Below are 16,701 nucleotides of genomic sequence, written 5' to 3'. Positions count from 1 at the left end.
TTAATTTGTAGCTTGTGTCAAAACCCTACTTACCTGGGGACACAATATTAACCTTGGATTTTTGGGGTCAGAGTCTCAAGGAAACACTACCCTTCCCCTCATCCATGTCCCTTGATGACTGATTATAGAGACGGAGGCAGATGTCCAGACAAAGTCAGGAAGGGAGTGGACCTCACTCACTGATAGAAATCGGTACACATGCTCATTTTCCCATGTAGGTTGCAGGTCAGAACAAGTTCATCTTGTGAGTCACAGAATTTATCTTACCTTGGGTTTCTCCCCAGCCAGTGATGTAACATACTGTCCGGTCCGCGACCACATAATTCGGGGATGGCAGACAAGCTGGGATTACCTTTTCGGTGATGATGGCAGGGCTGAAAGGAAAACATCAAAAGTTACATTGGACTGCCCTGCTGGGAGACTTCTGCCATTCATCTGTTGGTCACAAGATCCCACCTGCCCCAGAGCCCCAGAACGCTCTGAGCTGGTATTTCTTCCTTGCTTCACTGACACAGCGCAATGTAGAAAACAACTTTTCATCCCCACATTTGCCTGTAGTATCTTATGAATCAAAAAAAAAAAAATAGAACATTTTGTTTTAAAGGCACCAGTTGTGGACAAGAAACTAGAGGTGGGAACAGAGATGACAATGACTTTTAAGGTCTATTCTCGCACTATGGGAATTTTATACCAGGTGCACACTTCTAGATGAAGTTAAGAGGGCTTCAGTCAGCAGGTGGACCATTCAGCTGAAATACAATCACAGGGCTTTAATAATAGCAAGGGCCTTGTGCCACTGGAGCAGAAGCTGCTCTATCTTCGGGGTCCTCAGGTTCCTCACCCATGAATGTTACAACACCATGGCTGGAAGAATCCAATATAATGCAAGATACCAAGTCAAAGAGGATTAGAAGTAAGTACCTTGCATAAGCAAGGTAGTGTTGTTTTCCAAAAACTTTCACGTTAGAGTTCCAGAGAATCAAATATTAGAACTTTGATTTTTAGACTTGATTCTATTTTAGTAAGTTCAGGAGGAAAACCCACTGAAGTTGAGAAATGCCTGATTCTGATTAAGAACCATCATGGCCTTCAACTTTGAAGCAGACACACGCTGTCAGAGCTACCAGAACAGATTGGCGTCTCACGTGGAGTGGGGGCCACAGTCATCACGGTATAGGTTCCCCTCGCGGAACGCCAATGCCTGAGACTCTTGGGGTTTGGGGGGCCTGGGGGTGGGTACCCGAAAAAGCCCAAGCGTATCAGTCTATCGGAGAACACATCCAGAACCCACGTTCACTAAATGACTTGCTCAAGGATCAGAGCGTTCCTGATGGCCCCAGGGGACCATGGAGAAAAGCGAATCAGCTCCTTTTTTAGGCTAAGCGAAGAAGGCCCTTTCTTTCCTTTCCAGAGCGTCCAAATGCCCCAGGGAGTCACTCAGTTTACTGACCCAGAAAACTTGTGAAGTGTTTTCTGTCCAGACCCAGCGAGCCCCACTCAGACTCTTGACCCCTGGGCTGGCCACATCCTCGTCACCGTCACCGTCGTCCCGCTGTCATCTGGAGCCCATCATGCATGGCCGATGGGCTCTGCGTGCCTTGCTGACTGTCCCAAATGTGCCTATTCTCAAAATAGCAGTCTGTTTATTTAGCTGTCTCCCTTGTGACCTATTTCCAAATACTGCTCACTTTAAATGACGTTAACAAATTTATCATTTTGTCAGACTTAATAAAACCCCATTTCAACAGGAAACATAAAACCAGAGATAGGAAGAAGGAGAATTTGCACTTGTGAATTGTGAGTGTGTGTGTGTGTTTACATCGCCTTTTATGAAGTGCATCGAAATATACATAATCCCATTGGATTTCCCCAAATATATTATTACATTGAAAAGAGAGTGTCAGCCTGGAATAATTGAATAATTCTCTGATTATGAATGTATATTAGCTGACTGGGGAACATTAAGTGAGAGAGTTTGAGGGGTAACCTGTACCTCATGTTTCAACTCGCTCTTTTTCCGCAAGAGGAAACTGTGTCCTGGTGCCTTTGTCATGACCACGGCTAGTAAGAGGCAGGCGGGGCTGAGCCCAGGTTTTCTCACTTGAAGGTCAATGCCTGTCCCAAAGCCCCGTGCCTTTGGGGTCCTAGACGGGGCTGCCCACACACAACTCTGTTACGGCTCATAAACCCAGCGATGAGCAGATGTTCTCACTGCTCACAGGGTGAGAGTCACGGGCGAGCCAGTACCTGCTCAGCTTGAGCAAGGCCATGTCGGCCCGAGTGGGCTCCGGGAACAACTTGGCCACTTGTATTTCCTGGACACTGTCTTCAACGGCGGTCTCTCGGTGTGCGCCCAGGACGACCTTGTATGATGCCGGCCCTGAGTAGCTAGAGAAGACAGCAACGTTAGGAACAAAATCTGGGCCAGCCCTTCATCGGGTGCCCTTCTGAGCCACAGCACTGCGTCTTCTCCCCACTGGGCTACCTACCATCAGAGACCTCCGAGTGGCAAGAAACAAGTTCACGGTTTACCTGAAGCTGGCTGTTAAGGAATGTTCTCGGGACTGCTTTCGGCCTGACCACAGAGGAAGAATGACACCAACACTGAAGTTGGCGCAGGGCAGATAGGGGTCTGTCTTCTTCGTTTCTCCCTAGAAACACCTCCTCCTCTCTCGTCCAATGGCCCTGGCAATTCTGCCTCAGGCCCTTCTCATCCACTCCCTGGTCCCCAGTGTCACTGCCACTAAAGGAAGGAGGGAAGGAAGGGGAGGGGACAGGGAAGGGGAGAGGGGAGGAGAAAAGGTGAAGGAAAGGAGAGAGGGGGAGGCGGAAGTCTTTAAGACGAGTGAGTCTTTGTGTCAGGGGTCCCCTAAACATACCTGTCCAGGCAGTGGGCAGCAGTCAACACCCACTCTGGGGATATTAAGGTGCCTCCACAGAAGTGGCTTCTAGAAGGAAATCTAGAAGGAAAATGTGCCGGGATTTTAGTTCAAACCTGATGATTTATTCCTCAGAAAGCCTGGAAGTGGTGCTCACTCTGTTGTGATATCGCTGACGTTCCCAAAGGACAAGGTGACCAGCCCGTCATCGGGATGGTGGGAGCTTTGAGCTGCGCTCCTGTGGTGGGTTCTCAGGAGGTCACTATACCACTCTGGAAGGTGGCTGGCGCGCAGGCGAGGCCCAGCAAAGCCACGCGACTCCAACAGGGGGTCCACGCCCATGGCTTTGACCCTTTGGCCCTGGACTCCAGCTCCCTGTCCCTTCTTTTTGACAAGATCTATGCAAGACCCGATGAGTCATTCTTCAGGGAACTAAATGGGATCCTGAGTAGCCGTGATTCACGGGCATCTGCTAATCTTACCTGAGAAAGTTCGCTCTGGGGGGAACGTCCCCTAAATCATTTACTTTATTGGACTGCTTAGGCACGGGGTCGCTCATAAAATTTGTGTGAGCCGCTCCGAAGCCCATCATAATGAAAGGGACACAAATAGTAAGTGAATGACCAGCAAGGCGATTATCAATCTGGAAATAGACCACGGCACATCTTGGGAAAGAGGGAATATGAGATACGTGAAAGGTGAAGGCTCTGTATCTCAAGCAGTTACTAAATGATAAGACAAATAAAAGAAAAGCCAACTCAACCAGGGAATGAAATAGACTTGTTTTCATTCATCGATAGCATCTCACAAGCGGAAGGAAGGAAGACCACTGAGCACAGCGATTGGGCACATGCGCTCTGGTGCAACATCAAAAGCAGATCAGCCTGTTTCCCGCGTGTGCTTCAAATGAGACCAAATGGGCTTATTAAAGGCGAGCGCCACTGAAAGATAACCTGAACCTTCTGGGTCATGTAGGATGGGGACTGATCACTCTTAAATTACGGCGATCCTGAGCTACCCTTCACTGAACAAGGTGCGTTTTGCAAATAGGTGAGCACCCTTTGATTAAATTCAGTAGTTCACAAAACTGGAAGGAAGGAAGGAAAGAAAGAAAGAAAAAAAAAGAGAGACTCTGTATCTGTGATATATTATAGATAATTTAATCTTTACCCTCCCCCTCCAGGTGTCCCATTTCTAAAAATATCCCTTTCTCTTCATTTGACAAAGTAACAGTGGGTATCTATCTAAACCCTCAAGGCATCTTCCATACTTTTTCAGCAATATTGGAACTTAGTGTAAATTGCTACATTTATCAATTTTGATGATAGCTACCCAGATCAAAAAAAAAAAAAAGGTTCTAATTCTGACTATTTTCAAACTGAAGAACATAGAAAAGAATATAACAAAAAAAGAAGCAGACTCACAGATATAGAGAACAAACTAGTGGTTACCAGTGGGGAGAGGGAAGGGAGGAGGGGCTATATAGGGAGGGGGAGTGAGAGGTTCAAACTGTTAGGTATAAAATAAGCTACAAGAATATATCGTACTACACGGGGAATATAACCAATATTTTATAATAACTATAAATGGAGTATAACCTTTAAAAATGGTGAATCACTATATTGTACAACTATAACATATTGTACAGCATCTATACCTCAACTAAAAAACATAGAAAATATTTTTTATAGTTTTCCTTACCCCTTTGCAGAACTTAGAGGCAGGTACTGATACTGAGGGTATGTGGATTTAGTGTGAATGTAGAAAGGTTTTGCAAGGAGTACACAGGAGGATGGAATACACTGTTTCTGGAAATGGTGTTACCTTTTTCGAAGGCTGACTTGCCAGGGCCAGGAGTGTGGGGTGGACACGCACCCACCTACAACCCTTCCAGGACACTTCTTCGGCTCTATCTGGGGCTTTCCACAATCAAATGAAGAGGAAGCTGTGGCACAAAGTGGGAAAAATTTGCATTTGAAGACGTGAGAGAGCAACTCATGATAAATTCATGGCTCATGGCTGAAGCACTGAATTTTTGACATCCCAAAGCCCAAACTAAATAGTAAAATCATAAACAACTTTTGGAATATTTTTTCTAAGTTTCAAGAGTGGTAGGGGACAACAGCATTTCCTTCTCCTTTCAAGAAAATACAAGTACTTTTTTTTTTTTTTACTGCTTTCTTAAGGAAGTGATTAAATAAATTTGGAAGAGTTAGGCATTAGAATGAGAGCTTTTTGGAGAGGAGCTTGACTGACACAAATTGTTATTCTGACTTGATGTGAATATCTAGAGAGTGAACCATCGTCACCATCATCATCTGAACCATGTAAAGTTTACTGAAAACCATAACTGTCATCCCCATTGAAAGGCACTAAGAGTATTTTTAAAATGTGAATCTCTGTGTGTGCACGTATGTGTGCGTGTGTTTGTGTGTGCACGCATGTGTGCGTGTGTGTGTGTCTGTGTGTGTAGCAAGGATAACAGTCCTAAACTGAAATAATGGCTTCTCTCAGCCAGTTTCAGGATGACTCTTCCAGGGAGCCTCCCAAGACTAACCCAATGCCATGGAGATGACTTCCGTTCACTTGCCTTCCTCTCTATTCACTCTCCCACCTGCTTTCTCTCTCCACCTGGCTTGCAGGGTTCCTGGAGATTAGGGTTAATGCTCCATCTCTGGTTGGTGCCACTTACTAATGTCTAGAACAGTTCAGGGGCTACACAAGGTATTCATAAAGGGCTTCTCCACTGTCTGGAGTCCTTTAAGATCTTCAAAAACAGAAGCATAAATCATCTTGATAATGACATTACAAGGAGAGATTTTTTGCTCTTAATCAACCAAGAGGTTCTATCCTCTAGTGAATCTGGAATCTGAATTTTCCAAATACCTTTCCAATTGTCTTGGCCTATTCTGAGAATCTATATACAGAAGTTGTTTTTTTTTTTTTAAAGAAGCATGCAATATAATGAAATCCTACTCTCTAACACTGACCTTAATTTCTCTTACTGTGTCTTACACAGAATAGACTTACAGAAATGGACTAAGAAAAGAATAAATACAGATATTATGGTACCCCGGTCTTAGTATTCAAAACAAAACTGAAGTTCTATTTATTTTTAATTACTTACTATTTGTACTGTTAGTGTTGGTGGAATTGAAATGAGTTGTTAAAACCAATTAACAAAAATTTACAATTTAAAATAAACGAATATAAATAAATAAAATTATGTTTAAAATGGGCATCTTTCAAATTTATTTTCATTTTATTTATTTATTTGCAATACGCGGGCCTCTCACTGCTGTGGCCTCTCCCGTTGCGGAGCACAGGCTCCGGACGCGCAGGCTCAGCGGCCATGGCTCACGGGCCCAGCCGCTCCGCGGCACATGGGTTCTTCCCGGACCGGGGCACGAACCCGCGTCCCCTGCATCGGCAGGCGGACTCTCAACCACTGCGCCACCAGGGAAGCCCACATCTTAAAATTTTTGAGGTTAATATTAAAGAGAAAAACAATACAATCCCTTGATAAAATTGAGAAGCAGAATACTGGACTGAATAGAATATAGTTCTGATTTCAAATTGTTTTACTTATGCTATTATGTGCAATTTGCATGGTGCCATTGTTTTCATAACACGGAATATTTACACACATTTTTCAGGTGAGTTGCTTAAAGAAGCTTACGTGTAGCCTAAAAAGTTAATCAGTGTTACTTTTTCATTTTAAAGATGTTTTCCATGTGAATTACAGACAATGTAAAGTTTGGAAATTTTAAGGAAAATTGCTGTTAGGAAATTTCTCACTTACATAAAGGAAATCCAAAATCTCCCAGGAATAAGCAATAAAAATCTTTTTTAAAAAACAGAGAAAAAAGGGGCTTCCCTGGTGGCGCAGTGGTTGAGAGTCCGCCTGCCGATGCAGGCGGGTTCGTGCCCCGGTCCGGGAAGATCCCACATGCCGCGGAGCGGTTAGGCCCGTGAGCCATGGCCGCTGAGCCTGCGTGTCCGGAGCCTGTGCTCCGCAACGGGAGAGGCCACAGCAGTGAGAGGCCCGCGTACAGCAAAAAAAAAAAAAGACAAAAAACAGAGAAAATGAAAATAACCTAAAAAAACAAAGTCATGCTTCAAAGAGATTTCATATTCTGTAAAATCTGAATAAACTTATCGAAAGCCATCCAAGCACACACAGAAAGTACCCTTAACCTGGGATAGTCACCCTTTTAAGCACCGACCTGACATGTTGGAGGAACTGTGATTTGAGATTTCGTTCATTTATTTGAATACATATTTGCTGAATTTACTCATTCAGCAAATATGTATTCAAATATGTATACGTAGTGCCTGGCATGTACTAGGCATTGCTCTAAGCACTAGAAAGAAGGAAACAGGTGGGTACGTAAAAAGATGTTGCACTGGAAGATTCAACAGAGGCCCCAAGGATGCCCGGGGATGTGTAAGGTAAACCTCCATCTGCAGACTTCAAGGCAAATAGCCTCTTCTACAATGCTGGTACTCTTACCCAAGTCAAGGATGGAAAAGAATCAGGTTCTTAAGATGGAAGAAAGAAGAAAGGATGGAGAGAGGGCTGTTCCAGCGGACTGTGAGGTCCCCGCTTCCTCATGATGTGGGCACGTTATCAGACCACGTGGTCTGATCTTGAGACATATTTCCTGAGGAAGGATACCCAGGCCTGCCTCACAGCTGAGAAGCTGATAGCGTCTGGTGGTGACTGAGGGCTGCACCTGGGACGTTACTGTACTTCCCTTCAGGGGGAATCAGAGGTGCATGAATCCCAGGCACAGCTGTAGAGGCCGGGGTGGGACTGTCAAGCTATACAAGTTAAAGGCAATCGTGCCACATAGGCAGCCTGTCCAGGATAACGAGGCCACGCGGTAAGAGGCAGTGGGGTACCAGAAAGCTTCAGGGTGGCAGGGAGGAGTGGAAAGGGAGGCGCTAACCCCACCAGGGGCTCTCAGATGGAGGGCCACCAAGAGAGCTTGTGCACAGCAAACACACACTGGAGAACGAGTCAGCTATAAATTCCCCAAGTCCAGAGAGCACAAGGACAGCAACCAAGTAGAATCTTTCCTGTCACCCTGACCTCTCCCTCCTCCCCTACTCTACCCAGCAGTGGCCCCAAATCAAAGCCCGACAGTGTGGCTCCGGAGCTCTCAACCCCTTCCCCAAACTGCCTCCCAAACCATCTCCGGACGTGGACTTAAGTGGCTTTGCAGCAGCAACTTCTCTGCTCCAGCCTGTCCCCGCACGTGGCAGACACAAGCAGATGCAATCAAGGTGCAAAGGAGAAGTCCAGACTGATTAGCGGGAACCAGGACAGATGGTGTTTGCAAAGATGGGTCAGCGGAAAGTAAGGTAGGGTCCAAATCAAAGTGGTTTACATTGTTCTCCAGATCTGTCTGTGGATTTGTTACCCCTATCTATCTATCTATCTATCTATGGATTTGTTACCCCAGACTTTTCAGAACTAACGTCAACTCCCCTTTCCCTGATCCAAGCTTCTCACTCCCTAGAAAAGTCCTATCTATGGATTTGTTACCTATGTATGGATTTGTTACTCCAAACTTTTCAGAACTAACTTCAACTCCCCTTTCGCTGAACCAAGCTTCTCACTCCCTAGAAAAGTCTCAGAGAAATGAGGAAAGAACCCAGCAAGCTTCCTCTAAGTTGTCTGACTAATGCGTGGCTAGTGCATAGTCATCTTAGGATAAAGAAAATTGGGGCTTTGTAAAGAGCTGTGTTACTGTTCATTGAATTCTTAGGATGACAGTTTATAGGTTTATAATGTATGTTGTATGTTTAGCAGTTTCCTGCTGTTTGTACTTTCTTTCTTCTCAGCTGCTGAAAGAGAGCGTTTCCTATCTGGGTGACTCTAAGTTTGTGTTTCATGCCTCCCACCCCAGACACTGGAGAGTTCAGTGGAACTGTCTGGAGGCTGATTAGATCACCTCTGAAGTTGCTCTTTTGGAGAATTTTGCATTTATTTTGTTTACGGAGTCAGAGGAGGGGGCGGTGCCTAACAAAGGGGGCCACAAGTAGGACAGATTCAAGAGGCCCAGGATGAAAAGAGGGCTCCCAAGGAGAGGGGACCCTCTCTTGCCCAGAAGCGCTCAGCCCAAACTCTTGTCTTGCAGATCTAAGACCAGGTGATGCTGCATTTATTTAGAAGTCATTTCCTTCCAAAAAAGAAAGAAGCTTACCACAATGAGGGACATCACAGTAGTCAAAAAGTTTTCTTGGATTTGTCGTGTAGCACCAGGGACCATTGACATCACCATCAGGATTGCGGCAGTACTGGAAAAAGAGGCTGGCATATAGGGGGTGGCGCACACCGGGGTGGGAGAGGGCAGAGAATGTCACATGAGGCTGGCATATAGGGGGTGGCGCACACCGGGGTGGGAGAGGGCAGAGAATGTCACATGAGGCTGGCATATAGGGGGTGGCGCACACCCAGGCGGGAGAGGGCAGAGAATGTCACGTGAGGCTGGCATATAGAGGGTGGTGCACACCGCGGCAGGAGAGGGCAGAGAATGTCACATGAGGCGCAGACACTAGTTTCACTGCTGTCCTGAGAAGATGAAGGGTTAGTGCTCCTTTCGGGGGGAGGCAGGCAAAGCTACCATTTCAGGATGCGTGTCAAGCCTCTGACTCACAGAATGCCATCCGTCACTTCTCCTCGTTCAAAAGGAGCTCCAGCCTTGAGGCCACTCCCCTGGGGAAGGGGTGAAGACCCTGAGGCGTCTTGAGGTAGAGACTGTATAAAGGGGCCTCCCCGCTCAGCAGCCTGTGTCCGTGGGGACCGTAGGGACCCGACAGTAGGGGACTGTAGACGTGGATGACTCGTCCTGTACCTTGTTCATGTCAATCTTCTGCTTGATGGTGCCTGTTTGCTGTGGCTTCAGAATTGCTTATTCCCCTGGCCTGGGCACCCTCTGTGGGTCAGCTGTGGAAAGACTGTGTCTTCCTTTTCCTTCCCTCTACACACCTATACCCCAGAGGAAACCACCCCAGAGAATGTGTGGGACTAGGGGAAATCCTAGTGGAGTCCTAATTATGCATCCAGTTTTTTTCTAGAAAAATCCAACTACAATGTCATGAAGGTCATCTTTGATCATTGGAAACCATAAACCAGTAACAAAAGCAGACAGGAAATGTCACACATGGAAGTGATAAAAGCAGGGAGGTTGGCTTGCCCGTGCTAACCCTCCCTCCCGCGCGGAGGCTGGTTAGATCCTACGCTTGGTCCCCTGAAATCTCTCGCACGTCTTCCTCTCCACCCCACACTGAAGTTCAGTCAGGCTGACTTTCTGTAACAGAGGGTCAATTCAGTCTGCAAAGACTTGTCAACAAAAGGCAAACTCGAGTCCAAATCGAAGCAGCTTACATTTTTTTCCAAACCTGCCCGTGGGTTTGTCTCTGGAGTGAAAATGTTGTGTTTGTGGGGCTCCTGGGCAGCCCACTCCTGGCAGGGGACACCGGCCACCGTGGTCGCCTTCTTGCCCCGGTATCCTTTACCAGTGCCGAACATGCAGTCTGTAGGGGAGAGAGAATGGTGGTCTCCTGTCATTACACAGAGCCGGGTGATAAGGAACAAACGCAGCAGTGCTAGGTTTCTCTCAGGACAGACTGTGGTCACATCCTTCAGAACACAGGAGTGCCGAAGACTTCAGTGAGCTCTGCGGAATTTGACAAGTTACCAGAAACGCTATTGGCTCAGAAATAGTCACAAGCCGAGATGTTAGAATGGGAAGTTTGGCCAGGACACTAAGACTATCAATTTTATAACAAGCTGAGCGGTAACACAGATGCCACCGTGAACTGTTAGATGATTCTTGAACACCTCAACAAGGATGGAGAGAAACAGTGCGGATTGAAAAGGATTTTATAAAAAATATTATTTTGGCCAGAGCTGTGCTGTGAGTTCCCACCTTCTGGGATGAAAGAGGTAATAAGGAGATGACTAGAGGCCCCTTCCCCAAACTCATCCCTCACCTCAAGCCTTGCGGTTGGGGGATTCGGCAGAACCCCTCAGAGAAATTGATGTGTGTTACATATGGGGACCCAGTGCCCGGTGCTCTGATGGCCACTTGGAAAATCCACAAAGCAAAAGCTGGGCCAGCTGGCTTCCCAGTCAAGGAGCAGGGCTGGGCTAGGCAGCCTCCAGTGTTTTCCAGGGCCAGGGTGTGTGAGTCATTGCACCAAGTCATGCACCAAGTGTGGGGCATCACGTGAGGCCATGCGAGGTCTTATCAGGGGGGATCCCCAGCTGGAGCACGGCACTCAGAGTCTCACCAAGAAAGAGTGGGGAGAGATGAGCTGGCCCTGTGTGTACAGCAGCTGTACAGGTGTACAGTAGGGAGCAGTAGGTGAGGTTTCTCCAGCATCCTGGAGGAAGCAAGTCCACCTCCGGAAGGAGAGGGGGTCTCAACTTGAAACCAAGCTCTCATTTAATCATTTCTGTCTGATTTGGGATTATCTGAAAGTGGTCAGACAAGCCATGGGACCCCTGAGTTTTCATTCTGGGGCAGGGGGAGAATCAGCCCCCTCTGTTTCCTTACCCTGCAGGGGTACAGAGCACTTCCTGCCACCTGACAACCACAGGACCAGGGGCTAAGCACTTAGAGCGACACACGGGCGAAGGGCCAGGGAAACAGAGAGGACTGTGATATTTTCATGTCTCCCACCTCAGATGACAACGACATTCTTATGCTCAGGCCCCGAAACCCTTGGAGCTACATGTCCGCTTCGCCAGGTGTTTGTTGGAGATGATCTTTGACGGTCCTCCTAGCCCTCCTAACTCTGTACATTCAAAACCAAATCAGCCATTTCTATCCCTCCATGCAAAAGGCAGAGACTTGCTTTTCTAGAATGTCCCATCTCGGCCACCATCATCAACCTGTCAGTCCACCCAGGCTCAAAATTGTATCCATCCCTCACAACCAACTAGTTTTCAAATCCTAAAGAAACGCCCTACCCCATCATGCCAGCAAGAGCAGCTCTGGCTCCCCCAGGTGATACACTGAGGCTTCCTTCCATATCGCAGACTCAGCCAGCACTCCAGCTCCCTGTAACAACGACGCCTCTGCATCCCAAAGATTTTCCATCTCTTATCATCCCGATACCCAACCATATAGATGTCTGGCCACAGACTTCTTACCTGCTTCAGAAGGGTCCTGTATACCTGGAGCCTGGGCAGCAGTTGGAGATTCTGTGACCTGCTCTTGTGCTCCTGAGCATTTCTTCAGGTTACAGAACTCCCATCTGACGCTCGGATCAGTGGTATAACACCAAGGGCTTTTATCAGCATCCGGATTCCTGCAGTAGTTCATTGTCAAGCCACTGTAAATTCCACAACAGTATAGGTCATGAGAGGTGAGCGAATCTTCAGGGGCACCCCAGCACCCTCTGAATTTTGTTACAGCAAAGTGACTGAAATATTTCCATTAAGATACCAAAGGTACCAATGATTATTATGATGTCACAAGCACAGATGGTCCTCAACTTCTTACAAAGTGGGTAAGTTTTTAAAAATAGGCTATAGTTTTTATTTTAAAAAAATCAAGGGACTTCCCTGGTGGTGCAGCGGTTAAGAATCCGCCTGCCAATGCAGGGGACACGGGTTCGAGCCCTGGTCCGGGAAGATCCCACATGCCGTGGAGCAACTAAGCCCATGCGCCACAACTACTGAGCCTGTGCTCTAGAGCCTGTGAGCCACAACTACTGAGCCCACGAGCCACAACTTCTGAGCCCACACACCACAACTACTGAAGCCCACACGCCTAGAGCCCGTGCTCTGCAACAAGAGAAGCCACCGCAGTGAGAAGTCCGCGCACCGCAAGGAACAGTAGCCCCTGCTCGATGCACTAGAGAAAGCCCGCCCGCAGCAGTGAAAAACCAATGCAGCCAAAAATAAATAAATTTGTTTAAAAAGAAATCAAAAGTAATATATGCTCCATATAAAAACAGATCATATATAAATTTATAAGAGAAAGTATCAGAATATCTTCCTTTCCCTGGGAATGTCAAATACATCCCCCAGGGATAACCAATATGGATTTTTGAAGCATGTATTTTAGAGTTTTTTAAAGGCACATACAAATATATCTATATCTCTGGCTTTCTCTCTCAATGTGAGTACATAGGGCTACGTAAGTTGGAACCAAAACATATTTATCCAAGGCAGAAAAGACATACAAGATGATACTGATATTCCCAGGCCCGCTCTCTTATTCTATTTACTCATACTGTATTTTACGATGTAACAAAAACTCATGACAGTAATATTACTGTAAATATCATAGGTAGATCAAGTGGGTTTGGGGATTGGAAGGCTTGTGGAAGCCTTCCTGGAAAACTAGCTCCCAGGCAGGATGAGGTTTCCAGAGGATGCATTCTGGGGCATACAGGGAGGAACCCCAGACCCCTCTAGCTCGAGCCACTCGGGGACCAAGGGGAGGGGGCGTGACTAAAGGACAGTGGGATCAAAGGGATGAAGGGAGACGTCTGGATAGACCACAGGGTCTGTGGGAGCTGAATCAGAAACAATTGGATAAGGACAGAGCAGACGAGCAGCCTGGGGCTCACTGGGCAACTTGGATCCCCAGGGCCAGAACTTCACCCCAGCCTCTCAGAAGCCTCAGCCTTGGACACCCCCTTGCAGCTTCGACCCATGGCCTGAGGCTCGTGAGATAGTTTGAAACGTATTATGGGAATCCAGCAACTCTGTGTCTGTGGGTACTATAGACAAGTGACAGTCTCAAGCCCAGGCCCACAAATCGAGGAAGCCCGTTAACAGGTTTCTGAGCCCTGGATGTGTTAAAATCTTGTCATGTGAAACAGACTCCTGCTCTTTTTTTTTTACATCTTTATTGGGGTATAATTGCTTTACAATGGTGTGTTAGTTTCTGCTTTATAACAAAGTGAATCAGTTATACATATACATATGCTCCCATATCTCTTCCCTCTTGCGTCTCCCTCCTTCCCACCCTCCCTATCCCACCCCTCCAGGCGGTCACAAAGCACCGAGTCTGTCATACAGAGTGAAGTAAGTCAGAAAGAGAAAGACAAATACCGTATGCTAACACATATATATGGAATTTAAGAAAAAAAAATGTCATGAAGAACCTAGGGGTAAGACAGCAATAAAGACACAGACCTACTAGAGAATGGACTTGAGGATATGGGGAGGGGGAAGGGTGAGCTGTGACAATGCGAGAGAGAGGCATGGACATATATACACTACCAAACGTAAGGTAGATAGCTAGTGGGAAGCAGCCGCATAGCACAGGGAGATCAGCTCGGTGCTTTGTGACGGCCCTTTTTTTTTTTAAGGTAGTTTGACGAGTTTTGATGAACACACATACCTGTATAACCCACACTCCTAGTGCGATAGAGAACATTTCCATCAGCCCCAGAAACCTCCCTTGGGTCACTGCTCAATCAATCTCAGCTGCCCCCCAGACGCAAATACTATTGATTTCTTTCACCATAAAGTAGTTTTGCCTTCTCTGGAACTTCATATGAATGGGCTCATACAAGTATGTACCTTTTACGTGGCTTCTCTCCTTAGGATAGTGTTTATAAGCTTTATCCGTGCTCTTTGAGAGTATCAGTAGCTTGTTCCTTTTTATTTCTGAATAGTATTCCATGGCATGAATATCCCACCAATTGTTCATGTTCTTATTGATGGCCACTGAAGTGCTTTCCAGTTTGGGGCAATTTTATGACTGAAGCTGCTAAGAACATCCTGGTAGATCTTTTTGGGGGCTTATGTTTCATTTCGCTTGGGTGAGTATTCACAAATAGAATCGCAGGTTTGTAGGCAGATGCACGTTTAACTTTATAAGAAAATGTTGGACTGGTGTCCAGAGTGGTCGGTCCATTTTACATCCCTACCAACATGTGTGAGGGCAGCAGCTGCTCCGCAGCCTGGGCACACTTCTTATTTTGTGGTTATAATTCTTATTTCTGTAATGGCTAAAATGTTGAACATTTTTTCAGGTGCTTATTGACCATTTGTATATCTTTCCCTGTGGAATGTCTATTAAAGTCTTTTGCCCCTTTTTATTAGGTTGTTTGTCTTCTTACTAGTGGGTGGAAGGGATCTTTACACATTCTAGATACAAGCCGTTTGTCAGATATATGGATTGAGATTATTTTTCTCCCAGTCCCTGACTTGTCTATTTTCTTTCTTTCTTTTTTTTTTTTTTTTTGCGGTACGTGGGCTTCTCACTGTCGTGGCCTCTCCCAATGCGGAGCACAGGCTCCGGACGCACAGGCTCAGCAGCCATGGCTCACGGGCCCAGCCGCTCCGCTGCATGTGGGATCTTCCCGGACCGGGGCACGAACCTGTGTCCCCCGCATCGGCAGGCGGACTCTCAACCACTGCGCCACCAGGGAAGCCCTTGTCTATTTTCTTAACAATGACTTTTGATGAGCAAAGTTTTCATTTTATTAAAGTCCAAATTATAATATTTTATAATGCTTTCTGGATCCTATCCAAAAATGGTCTGCCTTCCCCAAGGCTTGAAAATAATCTCATGTTTTTTTCCAGAAGCTTTAAATTTCAGCTTTAGTTTTAACCTTTACTTTCAGGTCTAAGAGTTTCCTCAAGTGAATTTGACATGGCAGGTGGGAGTCAAGGTTTTGGGTTTTTTTCCTTTATGGACACTCAGTTGTTCCAGAACAATTTGGGGGAAATTTTCCTTTTCCTATTGAATTGCTTCGCCAGGTATATTGAAAATCAACTGACCATACATGTTGCGGGTCTGTTTCCAGACTTTCCCTTTTTCCATTTGTATATCTTTTTGCCAGTATCACTTCCTGGCATTGCCAGTACCACTTCCTGAATTCCTCTGTGATTTCTTTTTTGACTCATGGGTTATTTAGAAATGTGTTCGTTAATTTCCAAATATTTGAGAATTTCCTAAACTTTTCATTATTTATATCTCATTTAATTCTGTTGGCTCAGAAGACACCTGTATATTATTTTAATCCTTTTAAATTTATTGGGACTTATTTCAAGGCCGAGCATATGATATACCTTGGTGAATGTTCCATGTGCACTTGCATGTGTATTCTAAAGTTGGGCATATGTTGTATTGGTTCATATTTTCCTCCAAAACTTCTGTATCTTCTCTGAATCTTTCATCTACTTGTCCTACTGTATTGTTTTGGGAGAAGTTTTAACTATACAAGAGAGAAGTGAGAAAATCTCCAACTGTAATTGTGGACGCATCTATTTCTCTCTTTAGTTTTGTCAGTTTTTGCTTCATACATCTGAACCTCTGTTATTAGGGTTAACACATTTAGCATGGTTAACGCTTTTTACTTCAAAAATGGCCTTTTTATCTCTGGTATATTTCTTATCCTAAATTAATCTTGTCTGTCTGATGTTAAAAACCATTCTAGCTTTCTTTTGATTAGTGGTTTTTTTTTACATCTTTATTGGAGTATAATTGCTTTACAATGATATGTTAGTTTCTGCTTTATAACAAAGTGAATCAGTTATACATATACATATGTTCCCATATCTCTTCCCTCTTGCGTCTCCCTCCCTCCCACCCTCCCTATCCCCCGCCTCTAGGTGGTCACAAAGCACCGAGCTGATCTCCCTGTGCTATGCGGCTGCTTCCCACTAGCTATCTATTTTACATTTGGTAGTGTATATATGTCCATGCCACTCTCTCACTTTGTCATGTGTTAGCATACGGTATTTGTTTTTCTCTTTCTGACTTACTTCACTCTGTATGACAGACTCTAGCTCCATCCACCTCACTACAAATAACTCAATTTCATTTCTTTTTACGGC

The 16,701-nt window shown here is 45.7% G+C and overlaps 1 protein-coding gene across 6 annotated transcripts in view; it reads right to left on the bottom strand.

Moving 5' to 3' along the window:
* PLG (plasminogen) overlaps positions 1-16,701 on the bottom strand; it is a 45,127-nt gene that overhangs the window by 4,291 nt on the left and 24,135 nt on the right. For 2 of the 6 annotated variants that reach the window (XM_060167486.1, XM_060167484.1), the window contains 7 exons: positions 12,049-12,230; positions 10,276-10,424; positions 9,092-9,185; positions 4,704-4,824; positions 2,880-2,960; positions 2,248-2,388; positions 268-374 (listed from right to left, as the gene is read on the bottom strand). In XM_060167486.1, coding sequence (XP_060023469.1) covers positions 268-374; positions 2,248-2,388; positions 2,880-2,960; positions 4,704-4,824; positions 9,092-9,185; positions 10,276-10,424; positions 12,049-12,230 — 875 coding nt within the window. Of the gene's footprint in view, positions 1-267; positions 375-2,247; positions 2,389-2,477; positions 2,482-2,875; positions 2,961-4,703; positions 4,825-9,091; positions 9,186-10,275; positions 10,425-12,048; positions 12,231-16,701 lie in introns of all 6 variants that reach the window. The other 4 variants (XM_060167488.1, XM_060167485.1, XM_060167487.1 and 1 more) reach the window with 4 other exon arrangements.

The sequence above is a fragment of the Lagenorhynchus albirostris genome, chromosome 12, assembly GCF_949774975.1.
Source record: "Lagenorhynchus albirostris chromosome 12, mLagAlb1.1, whole genome shotgun sequence".
NCBI lineage: Eukaryota > Metazoa > Chordata > Mammalia > Artiodactyla > Delphinidae > Lagenorhynchus > Lagenorhynchus albirostris.
The sequence above is the reverse complement of the archived record's forward strand: the minus strand, read 5'-3'. Positions and strand labels throughout refer to the sequence as shown.